This window comes from Orbicella faveolata, unplaced genomic scaffold, assembly GCF_042242905.1.
Source record: "Orbicella faveolata isolate gen_17 unplaced genomic scaffold, um_ofav_v1 contig_4, whole genome shotgun sequence".
Taxonomy (NCBI): Eukaryota; Metazoa; Cnidaria; class Anthozoa; order Scleractinia; family Merulinidae; genus Orbicella; species Orbicella faveolata.
In genome coordinates, this window is record NW_028301569.1 from 9,996,092 (window position 1) to 10,011,609 (window position 15,518).

Sequence of the window (15,518 nt, forward strand, 5' to 3'; positions counted from 1 at the left end):
AGCTTTTGTCGATTTTAGAAAGGCTTTCGATGTAATAAATCACGAGCTTTTACTTAAGAAGCTATCTATTTATGGGGCCAACGATTTATCATTAAAGTGGTTTGGGTCATATCTCACTGGAAGAAAACAATATGTGCGTATAAATGGCTGTTGTTCCACCAGTAAACAGTTGTTACAAGGAGTGTCTCAAAGATCAACCTTAGGACCCATTCTCTTCTTATTGTTTGTAAATGACATGCCTTTAAGTATACGTGATTCAACACTGGATGTTTATGCTGATGATACAACTCTATCAAAATGCTCTAGCTGGGAAAATGTTCCTCATCTGACACAGGCTCTCAATCAAGATCTCAAACGTTTAGATGAGTGGTCGGCACGAAACAAAATGTTTATTAACTCTCAGAAAACGAAGTCCATGCTGGTAACAGGCAAACGTTTGCGGAACCTTGTCGCCTCTACCTCAGTAGATATTAACTTGAATGGAAGTAATATTGAACATGTTACTGATTTCAAACTTCTTGGGGTAACGTTAGATCAGGATCTTTCATTTAATCGCCAGATTGAGGAGTTATGCAAAAAGTTGGCGAAACGGATTGGACTCCTTCGTCACATAAGTCCTTATTTGAAACGCAATCAACGAGACATATACTACTCTACGATCATCAAACCTGAAATGCTTTACGGTAACACGATTTGGACTTCTTGCAGTAAAGAAAATCTTATGAAAGTCCTGCGTCTTCAAAAACGTGCGGCTAGAATGCCGAAAGAACAGCACCTTCTGTCGGCTTATTTAACACCTTAAAGTGGGTTCCCTTTTATGCTGAATCATATATAAATCGATGCGCTCTAACCTACAAAAGGCTGAATGGCAATACCCCAGAATATATAAATGATTTACTTATCAGAAACTCTGACACTCATAATAGATCAACCCGTTTTTGTAATATAAACTTAATGTGCCCGCGATTTAAGAGAATTACTGAAGGGGGTCGAGCGTTTGCTGTGCGAGCCACGAAAGAATGGAACAAATTAAGCGTGGACATCAAACAGAGTACCAGTATAAAAAATTTCAAGCGCTCCCTTTTTAAAATAATTTTAGATAATCAAATTCTTAGCAAACTATTCCTGTAAATTTTTTTTAAAATTTGTAAATAATCACATTTTATAAATATTTTACGATGTATGTAGGCTTAATTATTTTATTTTAATTATTTTTAATATTGTTACGATTGTACTATTTATTTCTTTTTCTAAAATTTTAATTTTTGAGGGCCATTAGGTTATCAGTTTTAATACTGTCAAATGTTACCCTCGTAAAATAAAGTCTTACCTACCTACCTACCTACCTACCTACCTACCTACCTACCTACCTACCTACCTACCTACCTACCTACCTACCTACCTACCTACCTACCTACCTACCTACCTACCTACCTACCTACCTACCTACCTACCTACCTACGGCTATTAAAGCTCCACTGATCAGGTTTTCAGGTTCTACACGATTCGCCGAATTCACTTTTTTATCAACTTTCAAATTGATAATTTAATCAGCTAAGCGTTTCTGCTGCACATCATTTTGATCTAGTTCAGTGCCGTCTAGTTCCTAGTTCTCCCCCCACTTAAACTACATAACTTCCACTCACACGAGCTAATCACCTCTGTATACCAAGTGTAAAAACCTGAAACCAGTTTAAATGTATACAAGGTCAATTCAAGCTCCCATTGTCACTTCAAGATGACAACTTCCAAGCCAATAACCTTTAGTAAACATTTATTAACAGAGAATGACAACTGTAATAAACGCTGGTTTAAAAAAAAAAAGAGAGAGTTTGGCGGGCTCGGAAAACTAGGACCAAGATATCAATTTATACATTTACATTTATACCACGCCACAGAAAATACAGCCAATCAGAATACAGAAAAGCCGTTATATACTCGACGGTATCAGTACACCAACCTTCCCATCATGCGCTCCATTGATAGCGTTTGCCGCTGTATTTTCTATGGTTTGGTAAAAAAATAGGAACGTGGAATATCCTATTTGTGACTTGTATTTTCTTGATCGGTATATACACTCGGCTGTTAATGGGTTGTGTGCAAACCGAGAAAAAAAAAAAACAAGTGACTAGTGGGATATTCCATTGTATGCCACTCGAAAACGTTGTATAACTAGTATCAGTGCGATGTTTCTGACATATCGCAATTACTGCATACCATTTTGAAGAAAATTAAGGGAACGCTCGGAACTTTGGGATGAATATCTAATCACTACATGGTACTGGTAAAATAGCGTTATCTAGCCTTGTAGCTATCTGTAAGAACAAAACAATTTCAACAATGCTTGTGAGTTTTTATTCATGTTTAAGCTCGAATGTGAAGGAGACATTAAATGGCTAACTACAATATAATAAAGGTTATAAACTTGTCCTTGCAAAATAAAAAGAATATTACTGTTTAGTAGAGCAAACTGAGGTAGCAAATTCTTGGAACCGATCAGTATTGCCTACTAACACTGGTAAAAATTATTTCGTTAGGTATGCGTTTCTGTATGACAGAAAGATTCAATCACCTAAAATTTTAAAAAATCAAGTTAATTATAGCAAGATCGCCTTGCAAATAGTGTAAACTTCATTTATAGTATTCTTTACACCAGTTTGGATACAGAGGAATCACCTAGTAAAAATTTATACTATATGACTGGATTTATGAAAACCGTGTCAATACTTTACACCAAATTACCCATGTGCACTTTGATTTCACGACTCCTGATGGGCAAAAGCGATAAAAAAGGAACAAAATAGAGAGAGAAGAGGAAGAAGATGAAGATAAGAGAGCGGAGGAGATAAAAAAGACTGACATTCCTTTTAATTTTTATATCGTCTACTTTGGAGGTCTCTGGCGAGAAAAGAACGTTTGAGCAGGGCGCGATTTCGTTAACACCGTTTTCATAAATCCAGACATACATATATTCAGTGGAATGCCGATTTCTCAAACCTTCGACTTTTCCGAACCTCCCCACTGCTCGAACCAAAAGTCGTTACCTCCCCTCAGTCGAATACTGTAATTTTAACCCCGATTTCTCGAACTATACCTGACTGTTCAAACCAATTTCCATTTCCTTTGTAAAGGTTCGAGAAATCGAGATTTCACTGTACAACCTTCAACAACTAGTTTTTATTTGTTTCTTTTCTTTAATTGACTTAAAGTATAGTGCAACCACAACAGCACTGTTGGGGGTAGTCTGGGGCGTGCACTTTGTGGTCAAGTCCATACACCCAGAAACGCGTTGAAGTCTCCTTCCATTTATATTGAACTTCAGACACTGGCACAGCGCGTAAAGTTTGACGCTGAAACAGAAAAGAAAAAGAAAATGTTACTTTTTAAAGCAGCTTCAGATTGAGCGTTTCACAGTCGCGTCTATTGTCAGCAAACAGGAAAAGGTCCAACCTCGTTCCCAGGGTCTCTCATCTTCGCGCTCTTCTAGGACGGAGGAAAAAGAGAACCTGGGAGGGAGGTTGAGAAAGGACATCGCTTGAGACCGCCATTTTTTTCTGCGTGCGCGAGCAGAGTCACGTGACGGGTCATTTCAACCTTCAGCACGCTACTGTTTGGTCCTTTGAACTTTATTTATTACCTGCATAAGGATTCGTTTTGACGGCCAGTTACGAGAATGAGCGTCAACCAGGCGCTGTGAGCCACTGTTGACATCTGGATCATGGAATGCTGTGATGGGGTACACCTGCGGATTAAAAGTATTAGTTCTCAGTTCTTTTCAAAAGCTGCAACGATTATTAACCCTTCCACCACTGGAGAACACTTATGAACTGAAGACGTTACTGTTGGGTGGAAATCTGTCCGGTTTTGATGAAATTTTCACAGCAAAATGGTCTTGTAAAGATCAACTCATTGAAAGCATAAAATCATGGACCCTCTGTACATCATACAGTTGACCACCTCTACAAGTTTGAGATCTTTTTTTCTATAATAATTATGCGGTCTCTAATGCATTTGTTATTCACCATAAGTTAAGGGGTATAACTAATATTTATGAAGATTTTGACTTTTTTGAACTTTTTCATTCTCTCTTTTCAAACCACCGTTTGTCAAAGCTATCACTTCCTTAGTGGTCGTTGATGCCATTTTTGGAATACAGAGTTCGATAGCTTTCAAATGGTATGTAACACATGGATCGACGAGGTCTCACTATTAATTAAACTGTAAAAAAAAAGTTCGAGCAATTTAGAGGTGAAAGGCTCAAAAGGTCTTTGAGTAGACTCATGATCTATATTTACCCTTGGAAGTTCTTGAGTAAAAATGTCCATCCCTTGAGACCCAACAATCAGATGATCTGGCAGATCTGTTCTCTCTGTCACGTGGTTATCAACGTGACATTCCCTGCAGGAGAGAGAAGGGAACACAGATGTCGTGACTGTTGGGGTGGTTGTGGGGCATTGAGGCTGTTGTGAGCACTGTGTAACCTTGTACCCAGGCCTACGTTCCACTTGAAGCTTGCGCAGTAACGAACGAAGACTCGAGGAACGAGATTGGAGCGCTGTGGTGCGTTTGCGTGTCTTGAAACGATTAACCTAAATTTTTCAAGTTCGTCATTTGTAACTGGTCTTCATCCTTAACCATCCTTGTTCGTTTATGGTTGATTATTATCTCTTTAGCGTTTTTCTATCTTAGTAAACTATCATTTTCATGTTTCCTTCCATTTAAAGGTAATTTTTTTTTTTTACGTGGCCAAAATAACTCAAAATACCGTGACTGAGCTCCTTTAATCTGTGTCAATTATCTTTAATCGTTCGAAAATCACCGTTGTTCTTTTCTGTGTTGTTTCTACCTTATTCAACGCTTCTTTTGATCTGAAGGCAATTCTGTGTTAAAATACTGCATCGAAGCTCACCATTTGACTGTTAGTAGAATGTACATCTTCAGCTGCCCTTGTCCCTGGCATGTCCAGCACATAACACGACCATGACCATGACATGTGTTACAACTGAAACAAATCAACGTATTAGAGCGGTTTTATTTGAGTGTTGAAAAGCAAGTTTAAGTTTGAGTTTAATAATACTTTGTCATGCTAGTTCAAGTAAATAAATCACAGAAATTACAAAAAGTACATGACTGGAGAATAACTGGGGGAAACTAACTAAATAACTGATTTTGCATGATTTCGCGCCACTTTTTCATCCAATCAGAAGTAAACCATTGTTCCATTACGTTAGGCTACGCTACGTTGCTTCGCTTGACAATTAAGTGCGACACAAGTGCGACGTATGAATTGACAGTCACATTTCTGCCACACTTAATTGAATTAGAGTCAACAAGGCAGAAGTGTGACGTATGAACCGGGCTTAGGCTTCTTCTCGGCTTGAGCTGTGTGAAAGTGGAGCATAGCATAAGCACAATGAAACTTCTATGCTGGGCCAATTAAAACACTTGTTCCAGCTTCTTTCTCGCAAACGTCAACGAAACGTCGGCGAAACTCTTTTCCTTGTTCTAGGGGTGAAGTTCCGGTTTTCACTTGACTTAAATCTTCAATGCTTGTTATCGATATTAGAGCAATTTTCAATTGAGCGTCTTAAAAACCAAACCCAAACCTGTCCAGTTACTTACCAATTAGACTACTCCATCTCAAACCGTAGTAAAACCAAATTAAACTAAAACCAAAGTAATTGCCTGAGTACTTTCTACACTCAATTCAAAACCGCTCTAATAAGCAAACATTAAAGTTTACATGCTAGTGCTTTAGTGACGCAGTACTTTAGCGGACGATAACCCTTGAAACCATTCCAATAGTGCACTTTGCACCTAAAAACGAGCTTTAAGCCCCAGATAACGCTCCACTAAGTCATCAATCCAGTACTTACATTCTTCTTCCTGATCCATGACACCACGTGCAGCGGACTCGATGACTCTGTCCGTCTCGGTATTCCGTGCGGTGACCAGAGCCGTGGCACCAAGTACAACGAACCTGACAGAATACACAATAGGTGATAAATAACTACAGTCGAACCTCTCCACAACGGCAACCTTTGGGGACAGAGGAGAGTGGCTGTTGAAGAGAGGTGGCCGTTATGGGAAGGTAGGGGGGTAATATTACACCTGGTTTTTATTTGGATTGTTAAAAAAATGCCTATTAAAGACGTAACACAATCAAGAAAACAGAAACTAAACAGAAATAGAGACCAACGGCGCGCGGGTATGCATTAAGACTCGTGACCTTTTACAATAGAAAATGCGGTTTAGTATGCACTGTTCGTCAGTCGTTGAATACCTGGCCGTTGTCGAGAGGTTATTATTTTGGCAGCTGGGACGTGCTTTAGTGGTCATTGCCGCAGTGTAGCTCTAGGTGGGAGTTGTAGAGAGGTTAAAATAAGACTGAATGTCTGGACCGTCCGCCGGGACCGAAAAAAGTGGCCGTTGTGGGGAGGTGGCCGTTTGTGGAAGTTTGAATGAACCGCGATCATAATCATCGTCCTTAAAGGAGCTCAATCACGGTATATTTTGAGTTATTTTGGCCAGGTACAAAATTACCTTTAAACTGAAGGAAACCTGAAAATAGTAGTTCATAGAAAAACACCAAAGAGATAATAATAAACTGTAAAGGAACAAGGATGGTTGAGGATGGAGAAGATTAACGCGGATTACAAAAGACGAACTTGAAAAATTTAGGCTAAACCTTTCAAGATGCGCCAACCGTGACGTAGCTCATTTAATAATATCGAGACAAAGAAAACAAGAAGGACTGAACATTACCCTGCCTCTTCCATAGCATCTGTAACAGCGTTTGTAACCCATGGCCCTACACTCATGACAAGGCTGAAATCATAGAGTAAGTCACAATTTAACCTCGCATATATCTCAGTATTTATAATATAATGTACTGTGTAGGACCTAATGCGTCAGTCTTTGCAGCCAACCAGCAAACAAAGGAAGTAATTCCACTTTGCGACTGACTATTGTTTGCCCGGTCACGTGACACAGTTGCCAAAAGTATCTACTTCCATTATAAATAAATGTTTTATTCTCACTTTTTCATGTAAATATCAGTTTTCAAAGAGCAAACCCAGCTTTTCCATTGAATTACATGTATGTTATAGAAAACAGCATGTGAGTTTGTTTGTTGAGAAATACGTTGAAAGGTGTATCAAACGTTATTTTGCTACCGACTGAGACTTTCGCAGGTCTTTGGAATCAAATCAACAATCAAGTTTTGAGTCAAGTAACCGTCTATTTATCGAACGTCTAATTATTTCAAGAAAGCCGCAATAAAAGCTTGAACAAAAAATGTAATCAGATTTCCATGGAAACCACACTTGGTATGTTTGGTGGTGATTATTGCACGTCATGTTTGCACCTTTTTTAATATGTATACCTTAACTGTAGCAGTGTGCGGCACTTCAATGTGGGCCTCCTGGGGTGTAAATAGCTGGTTCGGTTGAGCAGGGATACTCCAGGGGGGAGGGGCAGGGCCATTTTGTGGACCATCAATGTGCTGACCTATGAGAGAATGATTTCAGGAGGCACAATAACCTAGTTTTGCTGTTAGTATTAGTATTAAGGCATGATTGACCTAGATCACAGAGGAAACTGACAAATTTCTTGTCAACTGACAAAGTTCTGGACGAATGACAGGTGAATGAAAGAGAGTGAAGATGACAAAGGATAGCGGGGATGGAAATAGATTAATAAATCAGGACAAAACCTCAGCGAGTGGATTTTTTTGGAAAACAGATTGAATAACTTGCTGGGTATAATACGAAGAAATTCAGAAAATCAGTTTTAAAAAAGCCTACATGTACGAACCTATGTAGTTAATCTAGATATACATCATCATTTGCTGATGATCTAACAACAGCTTCATCATAATTTGACAATAATTACAACAGCATCATATCTGTTTAAGACCAAGAGTAAACTTAGAACTGTATTATTATATATTTATTTGTTTCTTATTTTCTAAAATCACCTCGGTAAGGATCATATTTCCAGGCTGTAGATCTTGATTCACAGAAACTTGCCAAGTTATACTAAAAAATGAAAAAAGAATAACACTCTAGATAATAAGTTCATGTGGAAGAAGAAGTGGCTTAATGTTTATAGTCAGCTTATTTGGACTCCAGCTCGAGCAGTGGATCAAGCTCTGGCAAGGGTTATTGTGTTTTGTTCTTGGGCAAGACACAGCCTAGCTTCAGTGACAGGGGGAATCAGAAGGTTCATCAGATGCCAACACCTTCTGTCAGTTTTTTTTTTTTTTTAACATGAAGCAACTCAGTGATTAGCATATCGCTATATTCCCAGCATAATGAGATGCTGGTAAATCACACCCTATATAACTCTTTAAGTATTTTGTTGTTAACTCCAGCAAACCAGTGCCCATTTAAATACCCCTGAGTAGAGAGTCGGGTGCCCACTGTGATCTTAAGGGTTAAGTGTCTAGTAAATGTTTCGCCCAAGAATGCTAACAAGGACCCCAAACAGCCATGGCTAGAGCACGGACATAATCCAGAATCAAAACACACTTTCTAGCCATTAGAAAACAGGTCTGTTATTGAACTACTTTGCACATTGATAATGATACATGGGGCAATAAGTATAGTACTTAATTACTTGAATAAGTCTCACTTACATGATAAGCACTTGATGGGGTTACGTCCTTGATTTCCATGTCTTCTGCAGCTTTCTTTCCATAACAGCAATTCTCAGCTACAAATGCCAGCAGTGCATCCCTTGCTTGGTCTTCAGATATAGCTGTGGCCCTGCAACAAGAGAAATAATTATTCATTGACGAAAAAAAAAAAAGAACAAATTCACCATGACAATGAAACAGAAGCCTATCTGTGAGTAAAATATATAATAACCAGCTCTAGGAGCTCTTTATTCTATTCCCGGCTACTCAAAAGATTCAACTAAAAAATTCCACACTAATAAAGTATTATGTATAGTTCTACAGAGATTCACATTGTCTGATAAATTATTGCTTGGGTTGAATTTTTTGTGCACAAGTAATTTAACATTTGAGCAATTCAAGATTTCACATTCATCTTTAAACCCTGTGGTGCAGCCCGATGTGTCACAAAATCCTCTCTACTATAAGTAGATAAAACGGCAATGCAAACTGTGTGTGACCCAAGCTAGTCAGGATCTCCACTTCTATACAGGGTTGTCATTAGAGTTTTGACTCAGCGCACTCACAGTAGCCTGGTGTATATACTTTATGGGTGAATTGTACCAACTACAGGAAAGTTCACCCGTTAACCATGATTTATCAAGAGCTCATCAAGCATGCTCAGCCATAACAGGTGCTATGGGTTATGGCCCTGCTATAGAGTTAATTATTGGAGTATGGAATTTTGGGGTGAAATCTGACACTTCCCTTGATCAGCAGAAAAAAAAAAAAAGTGACAGCACAAAGAGGTACGTCCATCTGAGTGTCCTCATAGTTGGGCTATTATCATCAGATGAGTGTCCTAGGTTAACTTACTGTTGGAAATTCTGTTCTGGTGTCTGCTGCTGTGGAGGTGGTTCATATGGCGGTGGAGGCGGCAAATACTCAGTACCTGAAAAACAGGATTGGCAGTTGTACATACTAATTAAAGGCCGAAAATATCCAGCTGTCAGGATGGCTAATGTTAAAGACACTTCTGTTTCAAAATTAGTCAGATTAGTGTGAGAGCTTGAATCAAATTATAGCTGAACCTCTTCTTGCAGACACACTATTTTTTTAAAAAAAATTTAGGACATTTCACTTCATTCCAGCAAAACCAGAATTCATTAAATCTATATTACATACTGTAACTTTTATCTCTATAATACAGGCTGAGGCACCTCCATATTACAGACACTCAGCTCTGGCCCTTCAGTGGCCCTTTTTAGAGCCGTCCTACATAAATACCCAATTACTTTTATTAGAGGCAGTGGTTAATTTAAGGCAATCACTCCTGGCAAAGCAAAGATCATAACTAACATTCACATTGTGCCAGTACTTTACTGATGAGCCAACAGGCTAAAAAAAAGCTTTTATTAACAGTATTTACCTTTGAATTACAGTAATCTTTAATTTTACACCGTAATTACTGTCACTTACCAAAATTAACATTCTCATATCCTGCATAACTACCAAACATGTCCGCAGGAGGTGCACTTGGGGGAGGGGGTGCAGCATTCTCGTTGTCATCCACATCTTGATCTGGGACATCTGATCCAGTGTAACTTGGAGCTTGTGCTTCACCTGCAAAAAGACACATACTGTCTAATAGTGTCCTTCTTACCACTCGAATTAACAACTCTTGATTCCTATGCATGAGGGATGGTTGACTTTGCCTGGCCCTCGTCAAGCAGTAGAAAGCTGACTCAAGCTCATAAACCTAATAATTATTGTTAAATATACACCAGCTTGTTACTGCATGAACACGTTACATTGTAGTGATGCTTGAATACATTTAGTAGCGGACTTCATTTTAGTTAATAATATTAAAATTGCTGTAGCCTTAAATTAATCCTAATCATTATTAATAACGAAATGTCAGTTATGACTTACAGTTGAACCCTACTATTTCGAACTCTCAGGAGAAGTGAAAAAAAGTTCGAACTAATTATAGAAGTTCAAAATAGCCAATAGTAAATGAGTATGAAGGGCAAATTCAAGGGAAATGGTTTTGAGTGGGGTCCAATGGGCCATTTTACAGTTGTGTGCTTAGTTACCTGACAATTTGTTATCGTAAGAAACAAATTGGTGTCAGTTCAAATTCATGCATCTGTCCTGTTATTGACAATGAATTTCGTCATGTAACATTGTCAAAGTAGTCTGCGGATCCACTTGGCTATCGGCTTGTGTTCAAATGACAATGTTACACATGTATGACAAAATTCATGATCAATAACAGGACAGATGCATGAAAAAGTCACCTCAACTTGTTAAATTCAAAAATAATCAGGTTCAAATTAGCCGGATTCAATTGTATTTCCTTACAATAATTAATCACTAATCGCAACAATACCTTGTGGCGGTCCAAAAGCCGGTTTAGTACCATCTGTCTGTTGCATGGCATTATAAGCCATTTGCTGACCCACAGGGGGTGCATAGCTTTGCTGCTGAGGGGGTGGAGGTCCATTATAACCTTGCTGTTGAAGGGGTGGTCCTCCAGGAAACTGCTGTTGACCTGACATAGGTCCATAACCTGGTTGTTGTTGGGGAGGTCCATAACCAGGTTGTTGTTGGGGAGGTCCATAACCAGGTTGTTGTTGGGGAGGTCCATAGCCTGGTTGCTGCTGAGGAGGTCCATAACCTCCTTGTTGAGGGGTAGGTCCATAACCTTGTTGAGGTGGATAACCCTGTTGAGGTGTAGATCCATAACCTGGCTGTTGTTGGCCTGAATAAGATAACAGGTACAATGTATATGAAGCTTCCTGTACAGTCTATCTTCAGTTAAAACTGATCATAAATAAAGTGATCTATCTATCACATGTAGGCCATAAGCCTGCCAAGAGGTCTTGCTTGAGCTCCTAGGGGGAAGGATTCTTGTGATAAAAAGGATGGGGGTGCTTGTTGTATCGTGTCCTATACCTCCAAGGGTGTTCAAGCTCAAAAGGTCCACAGCAGGAGCTTTTGCTGTACCTTTTAGAGTATTGAACCCAAAAAAATATGACAGGAGATATATGACAATCTACTAATTTTTAATTTTGTTTCTTTTATAACCGTCTTTATCTTTATCTTTTACAATCATCTTTAAAAATTATGAAAGTAAAATTAATGTGTAATGTTTTAGAATTAATGGTACCTCTTTGGGGTGAAAAAAAAAGAAGCAACACCCACAAAACAGGATCTTGGTACCTCTTTGGGTTTCTTTTCAAAATTTCCTACAAGCACCTCTGTCCTTGTGATAATTGGGAGCCCCCCCAAGGTTGGACTCGTAGAAAAGTACCTGTAATGTGTCTTTAAGTAAGACACTTTTAAGTCTCTTAACTAGACAAGTTTACAGTGCTAATCTATCTACCCAGGAGATATCAGTATTACATGTATGGTGACTCACATGTGCATATGATACCATGGTAACCTGTCAAAATTTTGGGATGGGTGGGGGAGGGGGGAGGAGGCAGGGGGAATAGGTCATCCAGACAGAGTGGCAAAATGAATATTGTTGCCTCTTTAATCTGTACAGCTGAAATGAATAAGCTATTTAACCAGAGCCTATTGTAAATGATGTAACAAAGTTTATGTAAAAATAATATCGTATTCCATATTTACAAAAAAAAAATTTAAATTGATTTGTTGTTGTAGAAAATACAGTGGCCAGCACAATCAATGTGACATGTGCAGTGCATGATGGGAAGGTTGGATGTAATACTGTTGAATATATAACAACTAATTGAAATCATGTACTCTGATTAGCTGTATTCCCTATTGTGAAGCCTTGGACCCCACTGGCTCATAGCTGCTGGAGCTCATCCCAGTTTCTGTAGCATGAAGTGGCTAGGAGTATTTCTACTCCCCCCAGACGGGATGCTAGTCCATCGCAGGTCACTCCCCCGCAATTTGTTAGGTTTCCCCAACAATTCGTTAGTACCCATTTATACTCCTGGGTGGAGAGAGGCACTGTGAGAGTTAAGTGTCTTGTCCAAGACACAGCACAGTGTCCCTGGCCAGGGCTCGAACCCAGACCACTCGATCCGGGAATGAACGCACTAACCATGAGGCCACCACACCTCCTTCTATGGCATGGTATAAATACCTGGATACATAGCTTGTCCAGTCTGGGCTTCTACCGGAGGATATGGTGCCTGACTCATAACTCGCAGCAGATCACTCAAGTGCGAAACCACACCACTATGACTGTCAAACATAAGACAATCAAGAATGTTCAGGGGATATAGTTAAACAGTCTCAACAAGTAGTCTTGCTTCTTGTAAATAATTGGCAAAGCCATGCATATGTGCATGTGAAACTAAATGTCCAATTAATCTATGCAATTAGTAGCCTACATTCAGTAACTATAGTAGTCACACGATTTAAAAGGAAAAATTTCTGACTGCCGGATATGGAATATTTTTAAACCTCCGACCGCCTGCAGGACATCTGGATATTTTACAAGTATGTTTCAGTACAATTTTTCACAAAAAAAATGTTCTAAGACTAGTGCAATTAAGGAAACAGCTAGTTTTCATTGGCAAGGTCGCTATATATTTATGTATATCTATATATTTTACAGTATTAAAAATACTGTAACTGAAATATAAAACTCTTTCGCAGTCTATAGTGAGTACTTTGAAATAATCTTTAACCAAACAAAATAATATCACCCTGGAAATTTGGTTGAAACCAAATTGAAAACAATTTTGACGACAAACCCGCTCTTAACTTCCTTCACCAGCCATTCATATACAATTTACTGACGAAAGATAATACGAGAAAGGAAATGCATCTACTTTATAGAAATTATAAAACATGAAAAAGCAGATACAGTTATCGATACGATACCGATCGATCAATCGTGTTGCAACAAGATCAATTTCAACACCGATCGAAACAATTCTGGAATGTCTTATCAAACTTTGCCGACTTGTAGCAGCCGATAAATAATGATCCAGCAAAAGTTACTTTCCCTGATTACAACTATATTCTAATTTATCGCCTGGAGTGAAATGTTCCAAGATTATTTGCAAGTTTACCTGTGGAAGGTTAATGCTTCCTTTGGCTGGCTCGCTCTTCAAAGGATCTGGGTACGAGGAAAAAACGGTCACAGGACACGCACGCCCCGGATATAACTAAGCATTTTACTGGATTTGCTCACGTTCTTGTTCGTTTTCACTCATGTAGGGGGCCAACAGCCATGCAAATGTACATAATTTATTAGAACAAAGGAAATTGTTCACATAAGAAAAGAGTTCAACTCCAACATGACTACAGCCGCCGAACATTTCCTGTCCTCTCCTAACTACGCTGCTAACGACATGCAATTAATCCCCATCGAAAAAATCGTTTCTAACCGAGACTCTATCCGCAAGGCCAGGGAAGCTTTTTTAATTCAAAAAGGCAGAACAATTGATCCTGATGGTCTGAACATCCGTGAAGAAACATAGTAATTGTTTCCATTTGTTTCCTTTTATTATGTTCTTTCATTATGTTATTTTATTTTACCGTATGCTTATCTTTAATTTACACTGTCAATTAGCTTTACGTATTTCCGGTATTACGAAAATATCGGGCTACATGAAAACACGTCGCAACGTAAAATTACCATTGTACCTGGAGAAGGCTGGTTTGGCCAACCGAAATATAGTACACCTTCAAAAAATCATCCTACGTTGTGTCGGTTTTTGCTTTTGTATTCTTTAACTTCAACAGCCGTTTGTCTAGTATGCGCAGGCTGAAGTTGTCTGCCAATTCGCCTGCCGTTAATTCACCTGCTAGAAGTACACTGCCACGGCTTCGTTTTCCTTTTTGATTTTATGCAACTGCTGCTGAATCTTACTATCCCTGCACGAAACTGGATCTACCCACGCATTTTCAGCGTGCTTGCCGGCTGACGTTCTTACTCGTTGTCACTCTCATTCGTGGCCATGAACAAACGAGAGTGTTCACATAAGAAAAGAGTTCAACTCCCACAGCAGTTGGTCTAGTAGCTGAAGCAGTTACGCGCACCGTGATTTTGACCAACTTTGGCTTGATTTCCTGGAACTTGGGGGATATTTTCCAGTCGTAAGAACTCTAACCTAACTCGTGATGGCCTTGGCTTCCAGCGAAATGGACAGGGGTTAAACAATTAAACGCTCGGTTTCGAGCTTCCTGGCCGAAATATAGCCCCACTTAAGGTATCAGTAAGGGGAAAATTTGCAATTTTGCATAATTTTACTTTTTTAAGCGGTTGGATAAATCTTAAAGTAATCTTTTAGATAAAAAAAAACTCCACGAAAAAATCTTATATCTGCCGCTAGTTATTGCGCGAGAAAGATTGTGTTGCATATTAATTACTTAATTGAGAGTTGACAAGTTCTGTCAAATGAATTAATTATCGAGGCAAGAAGTCACATGACATCAAGATCATGCTTAGTTGACACGCGATTCGCGCGCCATAATCAGTGCCGGATGTCTTCGAAGAAGACAGAGCGATGTTGCCCGTTTTCATGGGCTAAAGGAAGGCCAAAGAAGGCGAAAAACACTTTCAACAAAGAGTGGGCCGCTAAATTAGCAGAAAGCGGCAAAGGGTTCGTTTTACAATCAAGAAAAATTGCTGGATGAACGCGACAACGATCGCGATCACGAAGCCAGCGAGAAAGCCGAAATGAGCGCAAGCCGCGCTAAAATACTGTTGCAAGAAACTGTCGAAGCAGAGGAGATTGACGAAGGGAAGTGGACGAAATTGAAAGACAGATCGATTGTACAAAATTAGAATCAGCAGTGCAACATTTTTTTTTCTTACCCAGCTATTGTCATTTCTTCCAGTATCTTTGCCTTTGCATCAACATCAGTCGATGTAGTCCCGTTTACGGCGTCCTCTCCAGCGTTTCCC

General features: G+C 39.1%; 1 protein-coding gene across 2 annotated transcripts; it reads right to left on the reverse strand.

Moving 5' to 3' along the window:
* Positions 1 to 2,332: 2,332 nt before the first annotated feature.
* LOC110046037 (protein SSUH2 homolog) lies at positions 2,333 to 13,769 on the reverse strand. 2 transcript variants are annotated; one of them, XM_089275807.1, is made up of 14 exons: positions 13,678 to 13,769; positions 12,741 to 12,841; positions 11,010 to 11,381; positions 10,097 to 10,240; positions 9,494 to 9,569; positions 8,639 to 8,768; positions 7,979 to 8,039; positions 7,385 to 7,509; positions 6,766 to 6,828; positions 5,877 to 5,980; positions 4,910 to 5,002; positions 4,296 to 4,398; positions 3,638 to 3,742; positions 2,333 to 3,350 (listed from the first exon to the last, which is right to left on the reverse strand). In XM_089275807.1, exons 2-14 carry the CDS (start codon positions 12,796 to 12,798, stop codon positions 3,204 to 3,206), a joined length of 1,581 nt encoding a protein of 526 aa, XP_089131933.1. In that variant the 5' UTR covers positions 12,799 to 12,841; positions 13,678 to 13,769; the 3' UTR covers positions 2,333 to 3,203. The 2 variants fall into 2 exon arrangements, with proteins under 2 accessions (XP_089131933.1, XP_089131932.1); XM_089275806.1 differs by lacking the exon at positions 13,678 to 13,769 and having other exon boundaries at positions 12,741 to 12,852.
* Positions 13,770 to 15,518: the final 1,749 nt, after the last annotated feature.